We start from the raw sequence: 19,464 nt of genomic DNA on the forward strand, positions 1-19,464 counted from the left end.
ATTAATCTTTTTTCTATTCAATTCACGTCTCAGTCTGCTCAACATTAATTAAAAATATAATTTTGTTTAGTGTAAATAGTTGGAGATTTGAGTTTTCTAATAAAAAATCAAAGTATGTCATCTTAATATTATAATCATAATTAAAGTTAAAGATGATACTCTAATTCATAAATTGAACCACTCAGTTATAGATAAAAAATAACTATAACAATAACTATAAAACATGCAACAGTTTTCAATTAATAAGTAATAAGCAATATTTTCGTCCATATCTAAGTTAATAAAACTTTACAAATTGATTAAAAAGTAAACAAATTTGTATGTAAAATTATTATGTAATTTATATAAAGGTTAAATATATAATTTATATAAATATTAAATATGTTTTTAATCTTCAAATTTTGATATAAAATTAAAATGTTTCAATTTTTTTTTGTGTTGTTTATATTATTTGAAAATTTTCAATTTAAATATTGATCTAAAACAATATTTAATACAAATATAATTAAGATAATTGGGTTAAAAATAATATATTTATCATTTTTTAAAGTTGAGAATTAAAATGTATTTTAAAATTAAAAGTATATTTAACTTTTTTTTATATATAAAAATATCTTTTGCTATAATCATTTCAGAAATAATGAATTAGTTAAAATAGAGTATTGTATCATTGATTGAACCGCGCGTTGAACGAAACCCGATGGCACAGAAGCACCACCTTCTTCTGGATCTATCCCAAATCCCACTCTCCAAACCCTAGAAAATTGAACTCTTCCCCTTTCCTTTCTCTCACGATTCCTATCAAAGATTCTTCCTTTTCACTCTTGCCCGGCGATTTGATTTCTGGGCTTTCTTCGTTTCCGCAATTTCGATCTTAAACCCGAGGCTGTGGAATTCGGAATTCAGATTGAAGTTAGTGGGGTTGAAGTAGGATAGTTGCGTTGGCGCTGGCAATGCCATTGGTGTGGTCAGTGAAGAAATTTTCGGTGATTTTTGTGATACCGAAAATACAGTATGTCTTGGGCAGGCCCTGAGGATATTTACCTTTCCACTTCACTTGCCAGCTATCTTGACAGTGAGCACTCTCTCTTTCTCTCACCCTCATATTGGTATGCACTTCAAATTTTTTTTTTTGTGTGAAGGATTGGACACTTGATTTCATTATGTACTGTGTAATTGGTAATTTTCAATGGCTAAATGTTGTGGAGTTGGTCGGAAACGAATAAGTTGTAGAGTTTTTTTTAAATGTCCAACGTGTGTTTTGTATTTTTGGTGGTAGCTGGTGATGTAATTTTCAATAGCCTCGAGTATAAATAAAGTAAGATGGGCTTGATATTCAACAGCCTCTTCTGTAAATAAATATAGCCATGATTTTATGTGATATAATACAATTGTATGAGATAGTATATGGAACATTTACATGTTGGGGTTGCAGATTACTCTGGACCTAAAACTTTCCTCTATTATTTCTATATCTCTAAATGCTCGTAAAGTGTAGTTTTTTCTGTAAAACTGAAGGCATAAGAATATTCTGTTGTGGTGAACTATAGATTCCAATGATATTGCTTTTGAATTGTGATTTGTGATTGAATAGTTTTGATGTTACTTACCTTTTGTGTTTAGCGTACCAGTATCTCTGAGAAAGTGTTCAATATTAGTGAAAACCTGTTGGGTGTGGTAAATTAATTTTAGTGTGCTAAATTAATTTGAGTGTTCTTTGGAGGTGAAGCTGATGTATTTCTCATAGACTTTTGTGGCCTTGCACTAATTTTTGTTGTAGAGAAACTTCTTGTATTGCTGAGAGATGGTAGAAAGCTCATGGGAACACTTCGCTCTTTTGATCAATTTGGTACCAGCTTGTTCTTAAAATGTAAAGTTTTGACATGAAATAAGTTTACTTGCTATAATGTCTCCTCAATAATATGCAGCCAATGCAGTTCTTGAGGGTGCCTGTGAGAGGGTTATTGTTGGCGATCTGTACTGTGACATCCCTTTGGGTCTCTATGTGATCCGCGGGGAAAATGTTGTTCTAATTGGTGAGCTGGTATGATTACTAACTATTTCTCCTTGCATCTGTAAGTATTTTCCATCAAACATTCTTATTTGCAATCACATACATTTCAAATTTTAGGACTTGGAGAAGGAGGAACTTCCTGAACACATGACTCGTGTTTCTACAGCAGAAATCAAGAGGGTAGATATTCCATAATCGTTTCTTTTTTCAATCGATTCTCTTTATGTATATTTCCATGGTAGTTAGTATCACATAATACACTTTACAATACTACTGATTCAACATGATTCAGAAAGTTGACGATGCAAATCAGAATGGGTATCGTTTTTTTTTAGTTGCTTACTGTATCACATGAATTGCTCTTGCTCAAGTATAGCACAAATTGCAATCTCAGTGAATCCCATTATTCTAGCATAATGGTGCTAACATGTGTTGCGGGTTTCATTAGAAACGCAAATGTCTCACAATGATGTTGTGGAGTCTGTCACCAAGGCAATCACGTTGCCTTATGTGATGCAGGTTTGACCTGCATCCTAGTCAAGGGTGTTCTCATGAGTTGCAAACACTGAATCCAGCTAGTGGTTGAGGGGATATAGGGCAGTGTGTGGCCTTATTCGGGTTCAAGAACAAAGAAACGATAAGGAAAGAAACGGGTCAGGTGTGGGCTTATTCAGGGTATGGATCTTTGCTCCCTTCAAACTTTACATGGTTTTCTTAAAACTCACATGCAGAAGGTGTCACGTGAGTTTTTAAAACCCTCCTATGTTTGTTATGTTCTATTTTGTTTATTATAAATAGGTAACTGGGCTGCAGATCCTAAAGATATGTTTTTTAGTTAGTTATTGATTGTATAGATATGTGTGTGTGTGTATCATGTTTTATTGTTGATCATGAATCTTATTATTCTCAATTCAAAGAATAGCCTTTCTGATTCATGATATGTATCCCGTTTCAACTAGTACGGGATAATTGGATGGGTCTATAATAAATATTATTGAATTCTGCCTATCAAATTCTAGCTCATTGTGTTTTGGTAAAGTGATCCTTGAAGTTGTTTTCTTTCTGTTGATGGTTGTGGCATAATAGCTTGATTCAGATAAGCCTTTCCGACCCTTCTCTTCCAGGCCATGTATTCCTTGTCCTGGGTCTAATTTTGAAACTGATCTCAATGATACGATGGTGTTTACGTTAGCTATTGCATCTATTGTAATGTTTATTTATTCTGATTTATAGTCAACAACTTCATAGTTTGCATTTTATCTGATAAATAGCAGTACTTTCATGCGAAGAAAAGGAAATCTCAGTATTGTAAATTTGTAATTATGCAGAAAAATGCTCAAATGTTTGATTCTCTATTTGCATACCCAACATAACCAAACACCCTTACAATATAGAAATCTCTAAGTAACAGATAATTTCTGATCAAAATCCCTGAGTTGAAAATTAAAATCCAAGAACTATCACTACATAAAAACATAGCACACTCCTTACTTGTTATATATATATATATATATATATATATATATATATATATATATATATATATATATATATATATATATGGGTCATTTGGTTTTCTGTTATGATTTGGAAATAGTTGCTGATGTAGTCCTATAATTTGCATTTATTTAAGCAATAAATTCAATTACGCAGACTCGTTAAATTTTGTTTTTTTTTTAATGGAACATTGATTGTGCATTGTAGGCACAGAAAGCAGAAAGGGAGGCCTCCGATCTGAAAGGGACTATGAGGAAAAGAATGGAATTCCTTGACTTTGAATAGTGAACCCTGATTCATCCTTCACCTTCCCCATCCGCAAATATTATAGCGGCTGTTCTTCATATATTTTGCTTTCTTTTTCTCTGCTATTGTTGCCTTTCATGGGAGGGTTCAATACTCTTGAATTTTGTTCTGTAATATTAGCTTCAGGAATCATTACTATCATTCATTTGCTTTCAAAAAATTCTCAATTAATACGGCTCCTCTAATGAGAGGATGCATATTAAAATTAAAATATTAAAATATAAATACATTTACAATCACTAAGTAAAACATTAAAAATATACTCGGTTCCCTTTCTTACGTGGGTTCCTTCCAAATAAACAACAAATTTTAGGTTAACAATTGAATAAATTGGTATAAGTTTTAATGTGTAAAAATTGTGTTGAATCAATTCTTTAAAAAATAAATACCATTTTGAACAATAGATCATATTCAAGTTTACTTAAATCACAAATATGAGTTTGATGTAAACTGATATAGTACTGAGCGATTGGGTGCTGAGTGTAGCATCTTAAATTTTGGGTGTTGAGTGTAACATCTCAAATTTTAGGTATCTAGTAATTCAAATTTTTTTCAAAAACCGTTAATATGTCGACTTAATTATTGTAACACATATTGTATTATTGTAATACATATTATAAAATAATACAGGATATTGTATGAATTAAATTTCATAATTAATATTACATTACTTAAAAAAAATCTTATTAATAACAAATTTAATCAAGATTTTTCTTTTTAATCTTTTCTATTTTCTCGTTGCTTCTACATAACATTTGCATCATCAATTGTTCCTCTATAAAACAAACATTACATGATCATTACACCAAACTTAAGAAATAGAAGTGAGTTAACGACAACAACATAGATAAATAGGATCATGTTATACAATTACAAAGCAATAACTCTTTCATTAATAATTACACATTAAACATTATCACTTTCGACTTCATATCCTCAATGACTCTACATAAGTTTCTCAAATAAAGGCAATTCATGTCAATACTCATTATCTTTATAAACGTATGTCATCTTCCTTATTTCACCGCACCACTCCTATTTACCAAAACAAACCAATTCAAGTTGTCTTCTACCGCAGCTTTGGATCTATCTCTCTTGCTCCTCAAGGCTTACAAGCAAAATTCCGATGTTGCTCTCATCAGTATTATGCTCAACCTTAGCCAGAACTCTACAGGTGAGACATTCATTCCTTTCTACCTCCTTGAAAGAGGAAATGACAACACTCAAATCCTAACCCCTTCTATCGCCTTTCAAAGACGAAATGACTCATCTCTTCCACCGCCTCTTAAAGATGAAATGTTTGTTGTAAACCTGATATAACGCTAAGTGACACTGATTGGGCGCTAGGTGTAAGTTTGATTGTGCAAGTTTGGGAACATTTTGGCTTCAGATCACTAAGTGTCCCTTTTCACCACTGAGCATCCAATTTTGCAAATGCTTTGCCATTGAGCATCACTGTTGAACACCATCTTGTACTGTAGGTATGAAGCAATTTAATTCTAGGTCTTGGAGTGACAGAAGAGTGTCGTTGAGCCTGACTTTTGGAGAGAAGAATGGTGTTGAGCGCATCTTTTACGAGAAGTTTGACACTCGAGTGGCACCTCTAAGCGATGCTTGATTTGTCTTTCTCTTCTTGGATGTTTGATAATTATTTAAATAAACTTTAAATATGTTTGTAAGAATTTTGACTGTGTGTGTGAAAATGAGGATTTTGTTATTGAAATGTTTAGAAATGTTGTTGAGAGAATTTCAAGGATAAATCTAAGTGGTAGTGATGTTTAGTGTATGTTTTGACTAATGAGAGTTTAGAAAGGAGATATCCTGATATTCTACCAACCATTAAATTCATATAGGAATGGTAGGGGAAGAGAATTACAAGAGGTCCTAGCCACTGAACTATTTGGTCCTAGAGGGACTGACCTTGTAAATAGTAAGGTGATAACTCCAATGTTTATGACACTGTAGAGTATAGATATTACTGCAAATGCACACCTAGAATGAAGCTCTATGTCAATGACATGTATCTCGGTAATTAAGTCTAATGTCATATATTTATGCATGTTTATATGTTATTGTATTTCATCAATGTTTATCTTATATATGATCTAATTTAATTATCTTACGATATTTTATTTTTGCACACTAACTTACCGTGGTTTCTTTTATTTTATGTTTTGTTATTTTTTTTGTAATGATTACCCCATGTGAGAGATGAATTATGTGTTGATATACATTTTTATGGAAGATGATAACATAACTGTATAGTTTCTTTAGATGTTTTGTATAGAAGTTTTCTCTCTTTCTCAAAATTCTGATTTATATGTTTTTAACTATATGTTGTGTATTATTAAATTTTTAATGTTTTATTTAGTAATTTTGTATTATCAAACGAAATGTTACTGTTGCAAAAATACCTGTACCACCACGAGCATGTGTGTTTAGTTTTTATATAATAGAAAATAAATTATTGTTATTATAATTGTAAAAGTAAATTAAAATAATTTCACTATTTTACATCATGTTTTTAGAATTTTTTTTATAAGTAATTATTTTAGTTTAAAAGAATAGTTAAATTTTAAGAAAAAATATTATATTTAGAAAAATAGTAAATATTAAATTAATAAAATATTTATTTTGATTTAAAAAATGTTTAAAGGATAAATTTGAAAATAAAATATGTATATCAAAAGAAAATCTCTTTACATATTAATATAAGTTTATTGTAAAATAACTAAATTACTTCTATAAAAATACTAAACACAAAAAATGATTTATAGATTCTTATTGACAATAAATTAAAAAAATAAATTCTAACATCTACAAGGGAGGCAGTAAATGAAAGAAAGTCGTTCCAGAGAAAATAATATTCAGTTTTATAAGAATTTTCCGCGTAGATTACTTTTATAATATAAAGGCAAATAAAAATATATTCTAAATAAATCTTTAAACTCTTTTACAAATAAAAGTAAATCTATTGCAAATAAATGCATACAAAACCCTGTATTAAACCCATTTTCGATTACATTTTAGAAATCTTTTTTCTTCCCATAATTTCAATAATAATGAATTGTAGCGAAATCGCAGTATTGTTTTGATTGAACAAATCTTCTGAATCTATCCCAAAATCACAGTCTCGAAACCCTAGAAGATCAAGCTCCCCTTTTTCTTTCTCTCGTTTCCCTCTCAAAAAAGGCTCCCTTTCCACTCCTAGTCGGCGATTGGATCTCTGGGGTTTCTTTCTTTAAGCGATTTCGATCTTAAACCTGAGGCTGTGGAATTGTGAATTCAGATTGAAGTGATTGGGGGTGAAAAGAGTTGAGTTGGCGCTGGCAATGCCATTATTGTGGTTAGTGAGGAGCTATTCGGTGATTTTTGAGATACCGAAAACGCAAAATGTCTTGGGCAGGCCCTGAGGATATTTACCTTTCTACTTCACTTGCTAGCTATCTTGACAGTGAGCACTCTTCTTCTTCTTTTTTTCTCATGTTGATACACACTTCAAATTTAATAATTTAAGTGAAAGATTGCACTCTTGACATAGTTATGCCCAGCCTTTCTTTTTGGTTCTTGCTTTCATCGTGTAATGTGTAAAGGGTAATTTTTTAATGGTAAAAAGTTGTGGACTTGGTTCGAAACGAGTAGTTTATGGAGGGGGAGTTCTTTTTTAGTGTTCAACTTTGTCTTGTATTTTTGTGGAAAGTGAGGGTTCAATTTTCATTGAGACTTTTAGGTTGGGCTTGACTATTGTTTTAGACATTACGAGGCTGCAGGGGAAAGGGAAGGGTCACGATTTTGACTGATAGATTCCTATTGTGCATGTTTGTTACGAGCTATGTATACCAAAGCAAGAAAAAAAAATCATTCTTCCAAAATGTTATCAGGGAAGAAGGAATTTCAGGTACTGCAAATTAAATTAGTTCTATGTTTGTCCTCTGTAGTTGTTATATCTCCTAATTCTGGCCATAGTCGCACATGTAAAAGTGAGCGCATGAGAATATGCTATTTTATGATCACCTATTGATGTGTGGACAATATTGCTTTTGAATTGTAATTTGTGTGATTGAATAGTTTTGACGTCACATTGCTTTTGCTTTTGAATTTAACTTGTGTGATTGAATAGTTTTGATGTCACATTGCTTTTGACATATTTAGTATGTTAGGCTTTCTGAAAGGGATTTCGGCTAGATATTGTTCAAAAGCAATGTAACCCATTGAATGTGTTAAATTAATCTTGGTTTTTCTTGTAGGTGAGGCTGATTTTGTATTGTGTACTAATTTGTATGGTCTGACAATAATTGTTGTTGTAGAGAAACTTCTTGTATTACTGAGAGATGGCAGAAAGCTCATGGGGATACTTCGCTCTTTTGATCAATTTGGTACCAACTTGACCTTAATTTACGTAAGTTTTGACAGGCAATAGTTTGACTTTGTAAATTTTCACATCAATAATTGCAGCTAATGCAGTTCTTGAGGGTGCCTGTGAGAGGGTTATTGTTGGTGATCTGTATTGTGACATCCCTTTGGGTCTCTATGTAATCCGTGGAGAAAATGTTGTTCTAATCGGTGAGCTGGTAAGGTTACTGATTGCTTCCCTTTGCATCTAAAAGTATTTTCTAATTTTCCATCTTATTTAACATGTCTTTCAACATTTAGGACTTGGAGAGGGAGGAACTTCCCGAACACATGACTCGTGTTTCTACAGCAGAAATCAAGAGGGTAAATATTCTTAAATTTTTTCTTTATTTACTTTATGTTCTTTGTGTGATTTTCTGTCTCCTTATCTCCCCTCACTTGTCTAAAGATAACAGTATGCTGTGACTCTGTCAATGTTTCATTGCTTTCCTACTTTTCTTTACAAAGCTTCATTACATCAGGATTATACTAAAGTGTGTAGGAATGAACATATTTTATATTTTGTTTCTAACATCTTCTAATGATTTGATAAGTAACTGTGTGCTGAGGAAATAATGGCAAACTATTTTGATGATGAGCAAGAAGTGGACATACTAAGTACTCATTTGAATGGGCCTATATTAAATACCTATGAACCCTACCTACCTAATTCTATCCCATTGAGTTAATAACGAATTCCTCAACACTGTCATTTTTTTTTCTGTATGTTGTTATATACTCTTCTATGCCCCAATCAACCTTATCCTGGGTATGATTTTGATAAAATCGTATTTAGTACGCCAATAGGCAGAGTAAATTCTCTGTGAACAAAAGTAATCTCAATACTATAATTATGCAGAAAGATGTTCTAAAAGTTTGATGATCTATTTATAAACCCGGCATAGTACCCAAATGGGATTAAAATCCTAAAACTATATATTTGGGTCCATTGGTTTTCTGTTATGATTTGAAAATAGTTGCTGGTGTAGTCCTATTATTTGCATTTATTTAAGCAATAATTCAATTATGCAGACTCGTGAAATTTTGTTTTTTTTTTAATGGAACTTTGATTGTGCATTGTAGGCACAGAAAGCAGAAAGGGAGGCCTCAGATCTGAAAGGGACTATGAGGAAAAGAATGGAATTCCTTGACTTTGAATAGTGAACCCTGATTCATCCTTCACCTTCCCCATCCGCAAATATTATAGCGGCTGTTCTTCATATATTTTGCTTTCTTTTTCTCTGCTATTGTTGCCTTTCATGGGAGGGTTCAATACTCTTGAATTTTGTTCTGTAATATTAGCTTCAGGAATCATTACTATCATTCATTTGCTTTCAAAAAATTCTCAATTAATATAAGCATGATTTCAATTCCTTACCACTTTCTGGATTTGGGTTGAAAGGCTTCATATTATGCAGAATTAGTATTTTAGTAGTTCAAATGCATTGCAACCTACTATGGTTCACTGTGAAGTGCTCTGATTACCTCATTAGTTGCTTATAAATGGGGAAATGATTTAAGACTTCTATTTTAGGCTATAGAATAGGATAATTATTTTATAAACTTAAGTTTATAATAGATAAATATTGTATATGCATAACATTTATCTCTTAAGTAAGTACTTATAACATTTTGTTTAATATCAGAGATAAAATTATAACTTTTAATGTCCAAAATGAGAATAATAATAATGATGATGATAATAATGAAAAGTATAATCCATTTATTTAATTTTCTTTCATCCAAATTAGTGAAAATCAAAAAGAAAAATTAAAATATTTTTTTAGGATTTTGTAATGTTCTGTTTTTTTTTTATCAATTTCTGTTTGAGTTATTTAGAAAATTACATTTAAAAATCTAAAGAAAGTATTAGTATTAGAACATACATCCTTGTCTTCTAAATATATAGTGTTATAAGGTTTATGATGTTGTTGAGCTAATTAAATTTTTTGGCCAAAATATAACTGAAAAAACTTTATTTTTACTTAGAATATAAACAATAGTAGCGAAAAATGTAGAATTTTTTACAAAATTATAAATTATAATATTCCCTTTAGCTAAAAAGTCTATTGTTTTAACTTTTTATTTCTATTTAATGTAAAATGTCCAACTCATAATTATACTTTTTATAATAATAAATTATTTGCCTCTTAAATTTTGTATCTTTTAGAGATCATGAACATAATTGTTGGTTTAGCCTTTGAGATCTATTGTTGATAAAGATAGTCCAATGAAAATAATATTGAGTTTTTAACAATGTATTTTGAATTCTGACAGTGACCATATCACTGATAAAATGAAATTAAAGTCAAAACAACCACCTAATAAAACCAGTACGAATAGACCATTTTTTTCATTTTATTTTTTTAACTGTTCATACAAAGACACCGACACCTCTGTTATTATCTTCCACCACTAACTACAAAACAAGAAATTTGCGGAGAGAATCCAGTGAGTGAGTAATATATATAAGAGAAATTATTCATTCAATTAAATTAAAACACATGACAGAATTTAAATAGTGTCAGTGTCGTGCCTCAGACTAATTTTATAACAAAAATTTTAATTAGTAAATATTACTGATTTCATATTTTTCAAAATTTATTGTATAAAACACTTTATTCTATTTGGTGGTAATTGTAAAAACAAATAATAAAAAATTAAACTGCATTTCACTGATCTACATCTTAATCACTCTGTTAAAGTAATAATCAACTCACTCGCCATGACTAACTTTTTTGTTACAACTGAAGCACACACAGAGACACTCCTTTTCTCTTAGTATACATTTGGAACCTCAATCTCCACAAACTCAACATTTTTTTTCTTGTTCTCTCTCTTTCCTCCATAGATCCAGATTCTCTTTCTCTGTTTGAAATGTGTGGGGTCTCTGTTCTGGCGTTTCTGCTTCTGCTGTCTCTCAGTGCCGAAGCTTCTGTTCACGACTACAGCGGGGAGAAATTCGCAGCCAAAGGCAACGCCTTTGTAGTCCATGGAGGTAGCGAAGGAATTTACGCTTCTGCTCCCAATCTCACCGACGCTTATCCACCGGCAAATCCTGATTCCTTCATACGGTCATTTCACTTCTCCCTTCAATTTCTTGTCTTGTGAAGGAGCTTCTCTTTAAATTTTATCTTCATTGTTTGTTAAGTTGTAACCCGCCAGATTCGAAATTGTTTCGTGTTCTTTGTGTGAAAAATGTAATTGGCAATGTTAGGGGGCTTGTTGAATTGCTACATTTAGCTTTTGGTGTGGTAATTGTGAGGTTCCTGGTAAAAAGTGATTTTTTTGTTATTGTAGTATATGCTTTTAATTCACTTCAATATGTAAGTAAAATGTGTGATTTTACTTGTCAGATTTGAAAAGTGAACTTGTTAGGATAGTCATCATAGGATTTCAACTAGTTGGGTTATAAGTTGGAAAACTGTTTCTCTTGTGGATGAGTCCCAAAGGACTGCACTTATATCTGTTTTGTTTGTTGCTGTTGTTAGTCATGCTGATGTTTGAATTGAGCAGACCTTGTACTCAATTCAAGCCACAACAGATATAAATAAAGTTTAGCTTATATAAAAGTTACACTCATGTTTTTGTTGATTCGGTTTTAAATGTTGTAATGTAAAAAACCAGATTGGAAAGGATTACATTTCGGAGAAACAAGGAGTTTTCTAACTTCAGTTCATGGCCGATTCAAGCTGTTCTTTTTGAAGTTGAAGATAGAGAGACAATTGGTGGTTCAGCTTATGGGGGCCAAAGGGCTGTCTGCTGCACCGGTGATCTAGCAAAACTAGGTGTGTGTGCTGAAGGGCAAGTGATTTACCGCCCTTCTGTAGAGAATCCTGATTGGCCTCAAGTTTTTGGTGTCTCTTTTGAAATTGATGCTGAAGTGGCGGTGCTGCCATTAAAATCTATACAAATCACAAAAACTGGGATGTATAACTTGTATTTCATCCATTGTGATACTAGGCTTAAAGAATTGGTTGTGGAAGGGAAAACTGTATGGAAAAATCCCTCTGGTTATCTGCCCGGTAGAATGGCGCCTATGAAAATTTTCTACCAATTTATGTCTTTTGCATATGTATTGCTTGGGATCTTTTGGTTCTCTCAATATGCTAGATTTTGGAGGGAAGTATTTCCACTGCAGAACTGCATTACCCTGGTGATAACCCTAGGCATGTTTGAGATGGCTCTGTGGTACTTTGACTATGCTGAATTCAGTGAGACTGGAATTAGGCCAACTGGGACAACAATTTGGGCAGTAACCTTTGGAACTGTTAAGCGGACAGTGGCACGTTTGGTCATTTTAATGGTTTCAATGGGCTATGGTGTTGTGAGACCTTCACTTGGAGGGCTTACATCAAAGGTGGTTATGCTTGGAGGAACCTTCTTTGTGGCATCTGAAGTGCTTGAGTTGGTAGAAAATGTCGGTGCAGTAAGTGATCTTTCTGGAAAGGCAAAACTGTTCTTAGTTCTTCCGGCTGCAGTGTTGGATGTGTTCTTCATTCTTTGGATTTTCACTTCACTCTCTGCAACTTTAAATAAGCTTCAGGTATATTCATCTTCTAAGATCGTCTCAATATTCGTTACTCCCTGAACATCATGTGAGCTTTTCTAGTAAATGAGACATAAACTACAGGGCTGCAAAATTTTCACTTTCTTTGGTAAACTTGCCACTTTCCTTATTTTTTATTTAAAGCACTGTATGGGTAGCAATTGACAGGAGTATTGTTATGTGTATGATGTTTTCTCAATTTTGTAGAAATATGACATGACAGTATTATTGATAGAATTAGCTAGCAGGAGAAGACTCTGGGAGTGAGTTTGCATAAAAAAAATACTGTTACATTTGTAACTAATAAATCAGAATATAAGGGCAGATGGGCTATATATAGTTATGTGGTTGAAGTAATCAAGTAACATGGGGGAGGACATCACACAATTCTCCCTCGGGTTTCCAGTAGTTTGTTTTCGTCATCTTTGATATTTCGTGGCTATGTTACATCTGTAGAAAAATAAGAATTAATGGTCAAATTATAGTTTATTTCTTTAATTGTAAATTAATGAAATATGCCTTCCAAGATTGAAGTATCAGACCCTGATGATCTTATTCCATGAATCCTATTCTGTTTTAAAGCTTCTGGTGCACAAATTAAGATGATTATCTTAGACTTTTGCTATGTTGCTGCACCATGTAATGTGACGACTGATTCATTCACTTTGTCGTGTCTTTTAGTATAACTATCTAAAATCTACTCTTCATGGGCTTATGTAATGCAACAGGCCAGAAGGATGATGGTAAAATTAGATATTTACAGGAAGTTCACTAATGCTTTGGCAGCAGCTGTGATTGTATCCGTTGGCTGGATTTGTTATGAGGTAATTCACAGGCACAAACATATTTTACTTGCTTAGCATGTTAACTACACCTAGTTACTGTATTGTTGGCTCAAGTTCGTCTATGCAATCAATGAATTCTGATGCTGTAAACATATTAAAATGAGCTGTAATTTATTTTTTTACCAAAACTAGAGCAGGAAATATGTTAGAAAATTGATGTTATTTGCATGCTTACTGATCTAATACACAGTCAATTTTAGATATATCAAGTCTTGATTATTTTTCAACTTTCTCTGTCAGCTTTATTTCAAATCAAATGATGTATACAATGAGCAGTGGCGGAATGCATGGATCATCCCAGCCTTCTGGCAAGTTCTGTCTTACTCTCTCCTCTTTATTATCTGCATTCTTTGGGCACCATCTCAAAGTGCAACACGGTAAAAAATCCACCTCTCTCTAAGTTCCTCCATTATCAATATTCTTTAATGCCTGATGAGTTTTTTCTTGTATGCTTTCTGTCCATGTACATAATTTGTAACTCGCTATTGTTCCTGCTGTTGACAGATATGCTTACCGTGATGATGGGAGCGAGGAGTTTGATAGGGATGAGACTACTTTAACGCTGATAAAACCATCACCCATTTCTTCAAAAGATGTTCGAAGTGTGCCAGATGCTATACCAGTGCAGAGCAGTAACGGGAATTCAAATGATGATTTAGAAGAAGACAAGAGAGAATGATTATGTTGTGCTTCCATTGAAAATTAGCTCAATGACTCTTTCTTTAATTCTTTTATCTCCCTCGTTAGCCTTTACTCTTTTACTTCATACTTTGTCAGGACATACTTCCTTACCAGATTGGATTACATGACAGAGTCCTGTGTGTTTCTGTGATGCCAATGCACAAGAATATAATTTAGTCATTTTTTACTAATACAGAGGAACCTTTTTCATATTATGCCATATGTTATGTATATTATTATCCATGTGCATGCATGCATACGTGTGGGGACACTTGATGGAATTTTTAGTTTTTAAGTTTCCAGCTGTATAACATTATATTAGTATTTTACTATTTGGTATTAATGAATGATATTTTGAATCCATGAGATTTTTTTCTGTATGTATATTCTTTCATTAAAGTTTAAGGATAGAGTTGAGTTGGTACTGGTCAATAAAAACGATTTATCAATGAAAAGCTATCAAAACGAATTGAATAATCAAAACTTTTTGTTATCTTTTACGATGAATCCAGACTTGTATTTGAATATTAATAGTGATTTTACTTTTAGGACTTAAAGAATTCAATTATTGACCTATAATGAAGAAGAGAAGTGTAGAACAGTTTCTCTCAAAGTCCATGTTTAGATGTGCATTTTTCTACACAACATTGCCTTTTAAAAATTAATTTAACACTAGCTAATCTATATGCAATGTAACAGTAAATTTTACTTCATAAACTGATTTTATAAGATAAAATTATATAATATATATGTGTATGTTTTTTTTACACACTCGATTATATCATCTCAAATTATTATTGCAGTTTAAAGTTCTTTAAACTAATAACAGAAATAAACATTTTTTAAACAATTTTATCTTAAAAAAAAACTCGTCCTCTTAATAAATATATTATTTTAATTGATAGGGAGTAATTAGTTTGAGAATACAATAGGAAAAAAATACTTCAAAATATAAATGAACTTTTTTTCTAAAAAGACATTGTATGAAAAAAATACATAAAGGCATCTATTGCCTCATCATTTTCATAAATAGGAAATAGAGAAACCCATCTACATTAAAACTACCAAACTGTATAATACATCCACTTGCTTTCGTTTTCAGGCATCACCATCATATTTACGCAAATATAGAATAAAAAACAGTGATAAATCCAGCTTTGTTGGCAGGGCCTGAAATTTTTGCTGTTCATGATGTTGTATTGAACATGATAAGATTACGAAGGTAGCTAAATGGGTAACAGCTAAAATTAGACGGCAACAAAACCTTAGGTGATCCAATCATAGTCATTTTAGCCTTGTGGTCACGGAAGAGCGTGAATTTCTGGCTTGTCTCCAATAACTCTTAGATCTACAATAAATTATCGTTCACATCATATCCTTTATTCTTTACTCATTGAAGAATGCCAACTGGTATACTAAAGCTTGTACAACAAAATGTAACATTTAATGTTTACTTTAAATACCCCATCATCTTTTCAAGTTTTCAACAAAAATCCTGTTTATTGGTTCTTATTCCTTACTCTAAACGGAAAGTGATGCAGAGGATCGTATAATGAAAGGGGTGTGTGAATACTGCCATCTACCGGCAGCCTCTCATGCCCTGGGTTAACATTCAAATAGAGAAACTTGGCCTTCTTTCAGAATGAACCTAACACAACCTTTTAATAAAACTGTTCACACTTGTAAACAGTAGGTGATTAGTAATTAACTAGTCCATGAAAGATAGAAGGAAAATTCAGTAATGATTATCCAATTACAAATAATAAAGCGTCCAAGAATCCAGCCAACAGAAAATATGCACTTATTAAGAGCTATAAAGCTGTGTACACATTACTTGGTAACCAAGTGTGCCATGCTTCTTTACTGAAGCAAGGTCTTTCAGCATACTCACAACATATCAGCAATTCCCGTGTTATGGTGTGTGTGTGCGTGTGCTATATATCTAATACTCTTCTGTTTTCCATATGAATCTCTTAGATATAAGAAAAAACAGAAGATACAGGTGCCCAAAGACGAAATGTATCTAGGACTAAGATTTAAGACAGAGCATATAGTGCAAAATTATCACATTGTATAGAAGTCATTTGAAGCTACAAAAGAAACCGCCCTCTTTCGACCTTAGAGAAAATAAATAAAAAAAAAAAAAGCACACGTACAACAAATTCCAATATAAACAAATGAAACAAAATCTAGAATGTGGTGAGAAATCAAATAACGTGCTTACAGGCAGCAGCATTCAGGGTGAGGTAGCTACTTGGCTTGTCACAAGCCACATCAGGCTTCAACACAAGATTAGGGAATCTTAATCTTTCTTTCCGATAATCGTGGATCATGGTAGTAAATCTTGTTGGAGCACCCACCCGAGAGCTTGAGCAACCTCAGATTGGCCAGCACTCAATTACCTGAACGCTCCAGGGAAAAAATTAAAAGAATATGTCCTAGCTTCTAAGTTGCAAAACTCCATTTCACTTCTTCACTTCACTGCACTCCACTAGTCCATTCCATCATTCAGATCTCCTCCTCAAGTGCTGGGAAACAGTAACCCCTTCAAAAAAGTCCAAAACGGCATCCTCTAGGTCCTCAACAGAGTACTTGATGTAATTCTCCGGATGCCTCCCACTCTCTATGTGTCCCCTGAACCTCCCAAGAAACGACCTATACGCCGGAATCAGCTTCTCCGATATCGATATCCTCAGCTCCTCCCTTAGTTGCGAATCCGGTATCAACCAAACTGCCTGAGTCCTGTGAACCTCCTCAAACATGGCATTAAAAGCCTTAAACCTCTCCCTGAGAGCACTCTTGGACACCCCAGAAGAAAACCCCCCACTCACATGCAACCCCTCATCCCTCAAACAATACAGCACCCTCACCCACGTTGCCCTCTGGTAGCTCGTAGCTGCCTGCCGGAACTTTCCGGTGAGTTTCTTCAAATAATCATCCCCGATCATCTCCCTCAACTCTGGACTCCCCCTCACCTTCTGCACAATGTAGTGCACATTGTTCATCACAAACAAATGAGCCAAAGAAGCGTCCTTGTAGTGCTTACTCTTCCCATCCAAGTTGAATTGTAAAATCACAATAATCCAAATCAAATGCACATCCAAAGGGGTCTTCTCCTCAAACTCACTCAAATCCAAATCGGGTATCCCAGGATCACCCGAATACCTGGACCCCGTGGAGGGCTTTGACACTATAAGCTCATTCAAAGTAACCTTGTAATCAGAGATCAAACTTATGTAATTCATCACATACCGAGTCAGAGGATGAATCGTCCCGCCAGGAACAGGAACCCTAGAGGGTTCCTTAAGCACAGCGTTCTCAAACTCCGACAAAATCCCCCTAGCAGCCTCCCCCAACCTCGACAAAATCTCCGCTGCCTGAACCCTAATAGTCTCGGAGGACTTGGAGTCAAACACAACATCAATATCCGGCATCAATTCCGTCAACGCATCGTGCAAATCAAGAATCTTGAACAACTTCTCCGGCGACCTTCGGCTAATACTAATGGCCTCGGCGAAGTTGAAGAGCTGAATCGCAGGGCCCTTCACAGTCTCCATGAAGCAAGCGTCATCGATGGAGGTTCCAACTCCATCGAAGATTTGCTCGCAGAGCTTCTTTTCACTGGCAAAGAGCGTCCTGACGCAGACCTTCGCGGCTCGTATCCAGCGTCTGATTTTGTTCTCAAGCTGCTCCCACTGGAGGCGCTGCACGTCGCCGATGCTGAGCTTCTCGATACCGAGCTTGCGGAAGCTGGCGTCGACGGAGGATTTCCTGACGCTGCCGTACACCTGGATGCACTCGCGCAAGTAGCCGGAGGAGACCATGCGTTCGGCGATGCAACGGAGGTCGTAGACGGCGTCGGAGGGGATGAGATCGATCTCGCGGATGCTGCTGGTGGAGCGGTAGCTTCCCGTGACGGAGGAAGCAGCGCCGTCACTGTTGAAACGGAGGAGAGAAGTCTGGCTAACTTCATCGCTTTCGTCGTTGTCAGGGTGTTTGGGAGAAGACGAAGAAGAAGGAGGGTCAAGGGTTTGCGAGGCTTCGTCTTCTGTGGTGGGGTCGAAGGAGTTGGTGTGGGAGATGAGGATGTTGCGGAACTCGTCTTCTAAGCGGGCCATGGCGATCTGGATGGCCGAGTTGACTTTCTCCGAAACGGAAACGGAGGAGAGGGACCTCTGGATTTCATCCACCGCCTGCAGGTAGAGATCCGCCTCGTCCCGGTCGCCGGAGAATATCATCTTGTCCCGGGCATCTTCCGACGCCGTGGAGTCCCATCGCAGAATGATCTTCTCCGCCGTCTCAAGCGGGAGGCTCTCCATGATCAACGGAATGAAGCGGCGGAGTGAGACAGAGAAAGAGAAAGAGAGAGAGAAAAAGAAGATAGCTTTTGTCCGAATAATGGAGAAAGAGAGAGGTCTGGAAAAAGTGGGGTAAAAGAAAATGCGAAATGTGGAAAAATGAAAAGAAGAGAAGAGAGTAAGATTAGTATATCTCATATCATTGCATTACTCATTTGACTTTTTAAATGCCGCCGTTCCTTCTGGCCAATTTTGGTGTTCTCCTTTTCTCCTTTTGACCTTTTTCCATCCTTCTTCTTATACACACTAATATCATCTTTTCATCTTCTTATATCTACATTTACACACAATTCATCTCTTTTTTCTTACTTTCTCTCTGTTCTTATATCACATCCTTTTTCACTCTTATTATTCCTTTTCCTTTTCTAGACTGACACTACAAGCCTGTGTCTGATTTAATGCCCAAAAACACATTAAGCGCAATGCTGCAACTCAATTTCCTGTTTGCTTCCAATTTATACACACACTTCCAACCTCACTCACTCTATTAATTGCTTCAAACACTTTCCATTTCCATTGCTTCCTGTAATCAAAGTTGTCAAATTGCAAATAAGTTCATGTTTATTAGGAGTTGGTTTCAAGTTCAAGTTAAGATCCTTCAACTATCAAGAAAATATATTTTAAAACACACCTAAACTTTTTTACGTTTTACACTATTTTTTCTTTTTTTCTTAATAAAATACAATAATTTAATTTTTATTACCATTTTATCGAATTTTATAATATTTTTCATGACCATTAAGTGGGTTGTGCTTTAACACATTCATAATAGATTAAAAAAGGCACGTCAAATAAAGAGATGAACTTTATGTATTTCACTTT

At 34.3% G+C, this 19,464-nt stretch overlaps 4 protein-coding genes across 7 annotated transcripts; 3 read left to right on the top strand and 1 right to left on the bottom strand.

Annotated features, from left to right (window-relative positions):
- Positions 1 to 654: 654 nt before the first annotated feature.
- On the top strand, positions 655 to 4,022 carry LOC108347576 (sm-like protein LSM1B). Of its 3 annotated transcripts, none has more exons than XR_008245256.1 (6): positions 655 to 1,075; positions 1,781 to 1,849; positions 1,929 to 2,044; positions 2,132 to 2,194; positions 2,463 to 2,689; positions 3,719 to 4,022. XR_008245256.1 is itself a non-coding variant. In XM_017586912.2 (5 exons), exons 1-5 carry the CDS (start codon positions 1,015 to 1,017, stop codon positions 3,794 to 3,796), a joined length of 387 nt encoding a protein of 128 aa, XP_017442401.1. In that variant the 5' UTR covers positions 657 to 1,014; the 3' UTR covers positions 3,797 to 4,022. The 3 variants fall into 3 exon arrangements, 1 of the variants encoding a protein (XP_017442401.1); XR_008245257.1 differs by having other exon boundaries at positions 656 to 1,075; positions 2,534 to 2,689; XM_017586912.2 differs by lacking the exon at positions 2,463 to 2,689 and having other exon boundaries at positions 657 to 1,075.
- Positions 4,023 to 6,820: 2,798 nt separating this feature from the next.
- LOC108347577 (sm-like protein LSM1B) lies at positions 6,821 to 9,589 on the top strand. Of its 2 annotated transcripts, none has more exons than XM_052868430.1 (5): positions 6,821 to 7,271; positions 8,065 to 8,193; positions 8,273 to 8,388; positions 8,471 to 8,533; positions 9,293 to 9,589. In XM_052868430.1, exons 1-5 carry the CDS (start codon positions 7,211 to 7,213, stop codon positions 9,368 to 9,370), a joined length of 447 nt encoding a protein of 148 aa, XP_052724390.1. In that variant the 5' UTR covers positions 6,821 to 7,210; the 3' UTR covers positions 9,371 to 9,589. The 2 variants fall into 2 exon arrangements, with proteins under 2 accessions (XP_052724390.1, XP_017442402.1); XM_017586913.2 differs by having other exon boundaries at positions 6,828 to 7,271; positions 8,125 to 8,193.
- A 1,302-nt stretch (positions 9,590 to 10,891) lies between these two features.
- On the top strand, positions 10,892 to 14,475 carry LOC108347699 (uncharacterized). Its single transcript, XM_017587100.2, has 5 exons — positions 10,892 to 11,283; positions 11,837 to 12,755; positions 13,487 to 13,582; positions 13,844 to 13,980; positions 14,108 to 14,475. Exons 1-5 carry the CDS (start codon positions 11,087 to 11,089, stop codon positions 14,280 to 14,282), a joined length of 1,524 nt encoding a protein of 507 aa, XP_017442589.1. The 5' UTR covers positions 10,892 to 11,086; the 3' UTR covers positions 14,283 to 14,475.
- A 1,858-nt stretch (positions 14,476 to 16,333) lies between these two features.
- On the bottom strand, positions 16,334 to 18,771 carry LOC108347671 (exocyst complex component EXO70A1). The gene has a single exon (XM_017587064.2). It carries the CDS (start codon positions 18,601 to 18,603, stop codon positions 16,789 to 16,791), a length of 1,815 nt encoding a protein of 604 aa, XP_017442553.2. The 5' UTR covers positions 18,604 to 18,771; the 3' UTR covers positions 16,334 to 16,788.
- Positions 18,772 to 19,464: the final 693 nt, after the last annotated feature.

Source organism: Vigna angularis, chromosome 9 (genome assembly GCF_016808095.1).
Source record: "Vigna angularis cultivar LongXiaoDou No.4 chromosome 9, ASM1680809v1, whole genome shotgun sequence".
NCBI classification, from domain to species: Eukaryota; Viridiplantae; Streptophyta; class Magnoliopsida; order Fabales; family Fabaceae; genus Vigna; species Vigna angularis.

What these genes read in the sequence shown, in the direction of transcription:
- LOC108347671 (XM_017587064.2), bottom strand. Translation starts at nt 18,603, where the DNA reads ATGGAGAGCCTCCCGCTTGAGACGGCGGAGAAGATCATTCTGCGATGG.
- LOC108347577 (XM_052868430.1), top strand. Translation starts at nt 7,211, where the DNA reads ATGTCTTGGGCAGGCCCTGAGGATATTTACCTTTCTACTTCACTTGCT. An exon ending in TCGCTCTTTTGATCAATTTG is followed by an intron (nt 8,194 to 8,272) that starts GTACCAACTTGA and finishes CAATAATTGCAG; the next exon opens with CTAATGCAGTTCTTGAGGGT. An exon ending in TTGTTCTAATCGGTGAGCTG is followed by an intron (nt 8,389 to 8,470) that starts GTAAGGTTACTG and finishes TTCAACATTTAG; the next exon opens with GACTTGGAGAGGGAGGAACT.
- LOC108347576 (XM_017586912.2), top strand. Translation starts at nt 1,015, where the DNA reads ATGTCTTGGGCAGGCCCTGAGGATATTTACCTTTCCACTTCACTTGCC. An exon ending in ACTTGCCAGCTATCTTGACA is followed by an intron (nt 1,076 to 1,780) that starts GTGAGCACTCTC and finishes TTTTTGTTGTAG; the next exon opens with AGAAACTTCTTGTATTGCTG. An exon ending in TTGTTCTAATTGGTGAGCTG is followed by an intron (nt 2,045 to 2,131) that starts GTATGATTACTA and finishes TTCAAATTTTAG; the next exon opens with GACTTGGAGAAGGAGGAACT.
- LOC108347699 (XM_017587100.2), top strand. Translation starts at nt 11,087, where the DNA reads ATGTGTGGGGTCTCTGTTCTGGCGTTTCTGCTTCTGCTGTCTCTCAGT. An exon ending in CAACTTTAAATAAGCTTCAG is followed by an intron (nt 12,756 to 13,486) that starts GTATATTCATCT and finishes GTAATGCAACAG; the next exon opens with GCCAGAAGGATGATGGTAAA. An exon ending in TTGGCTGGATTTGTTATGAG is followed by an intron (nt 13,583 to 13,843) that starts GTAATTCACAGG and finishes TTTCTCTGTCAG; the next exon opens with CTTTATTTCAAATCAAATGA.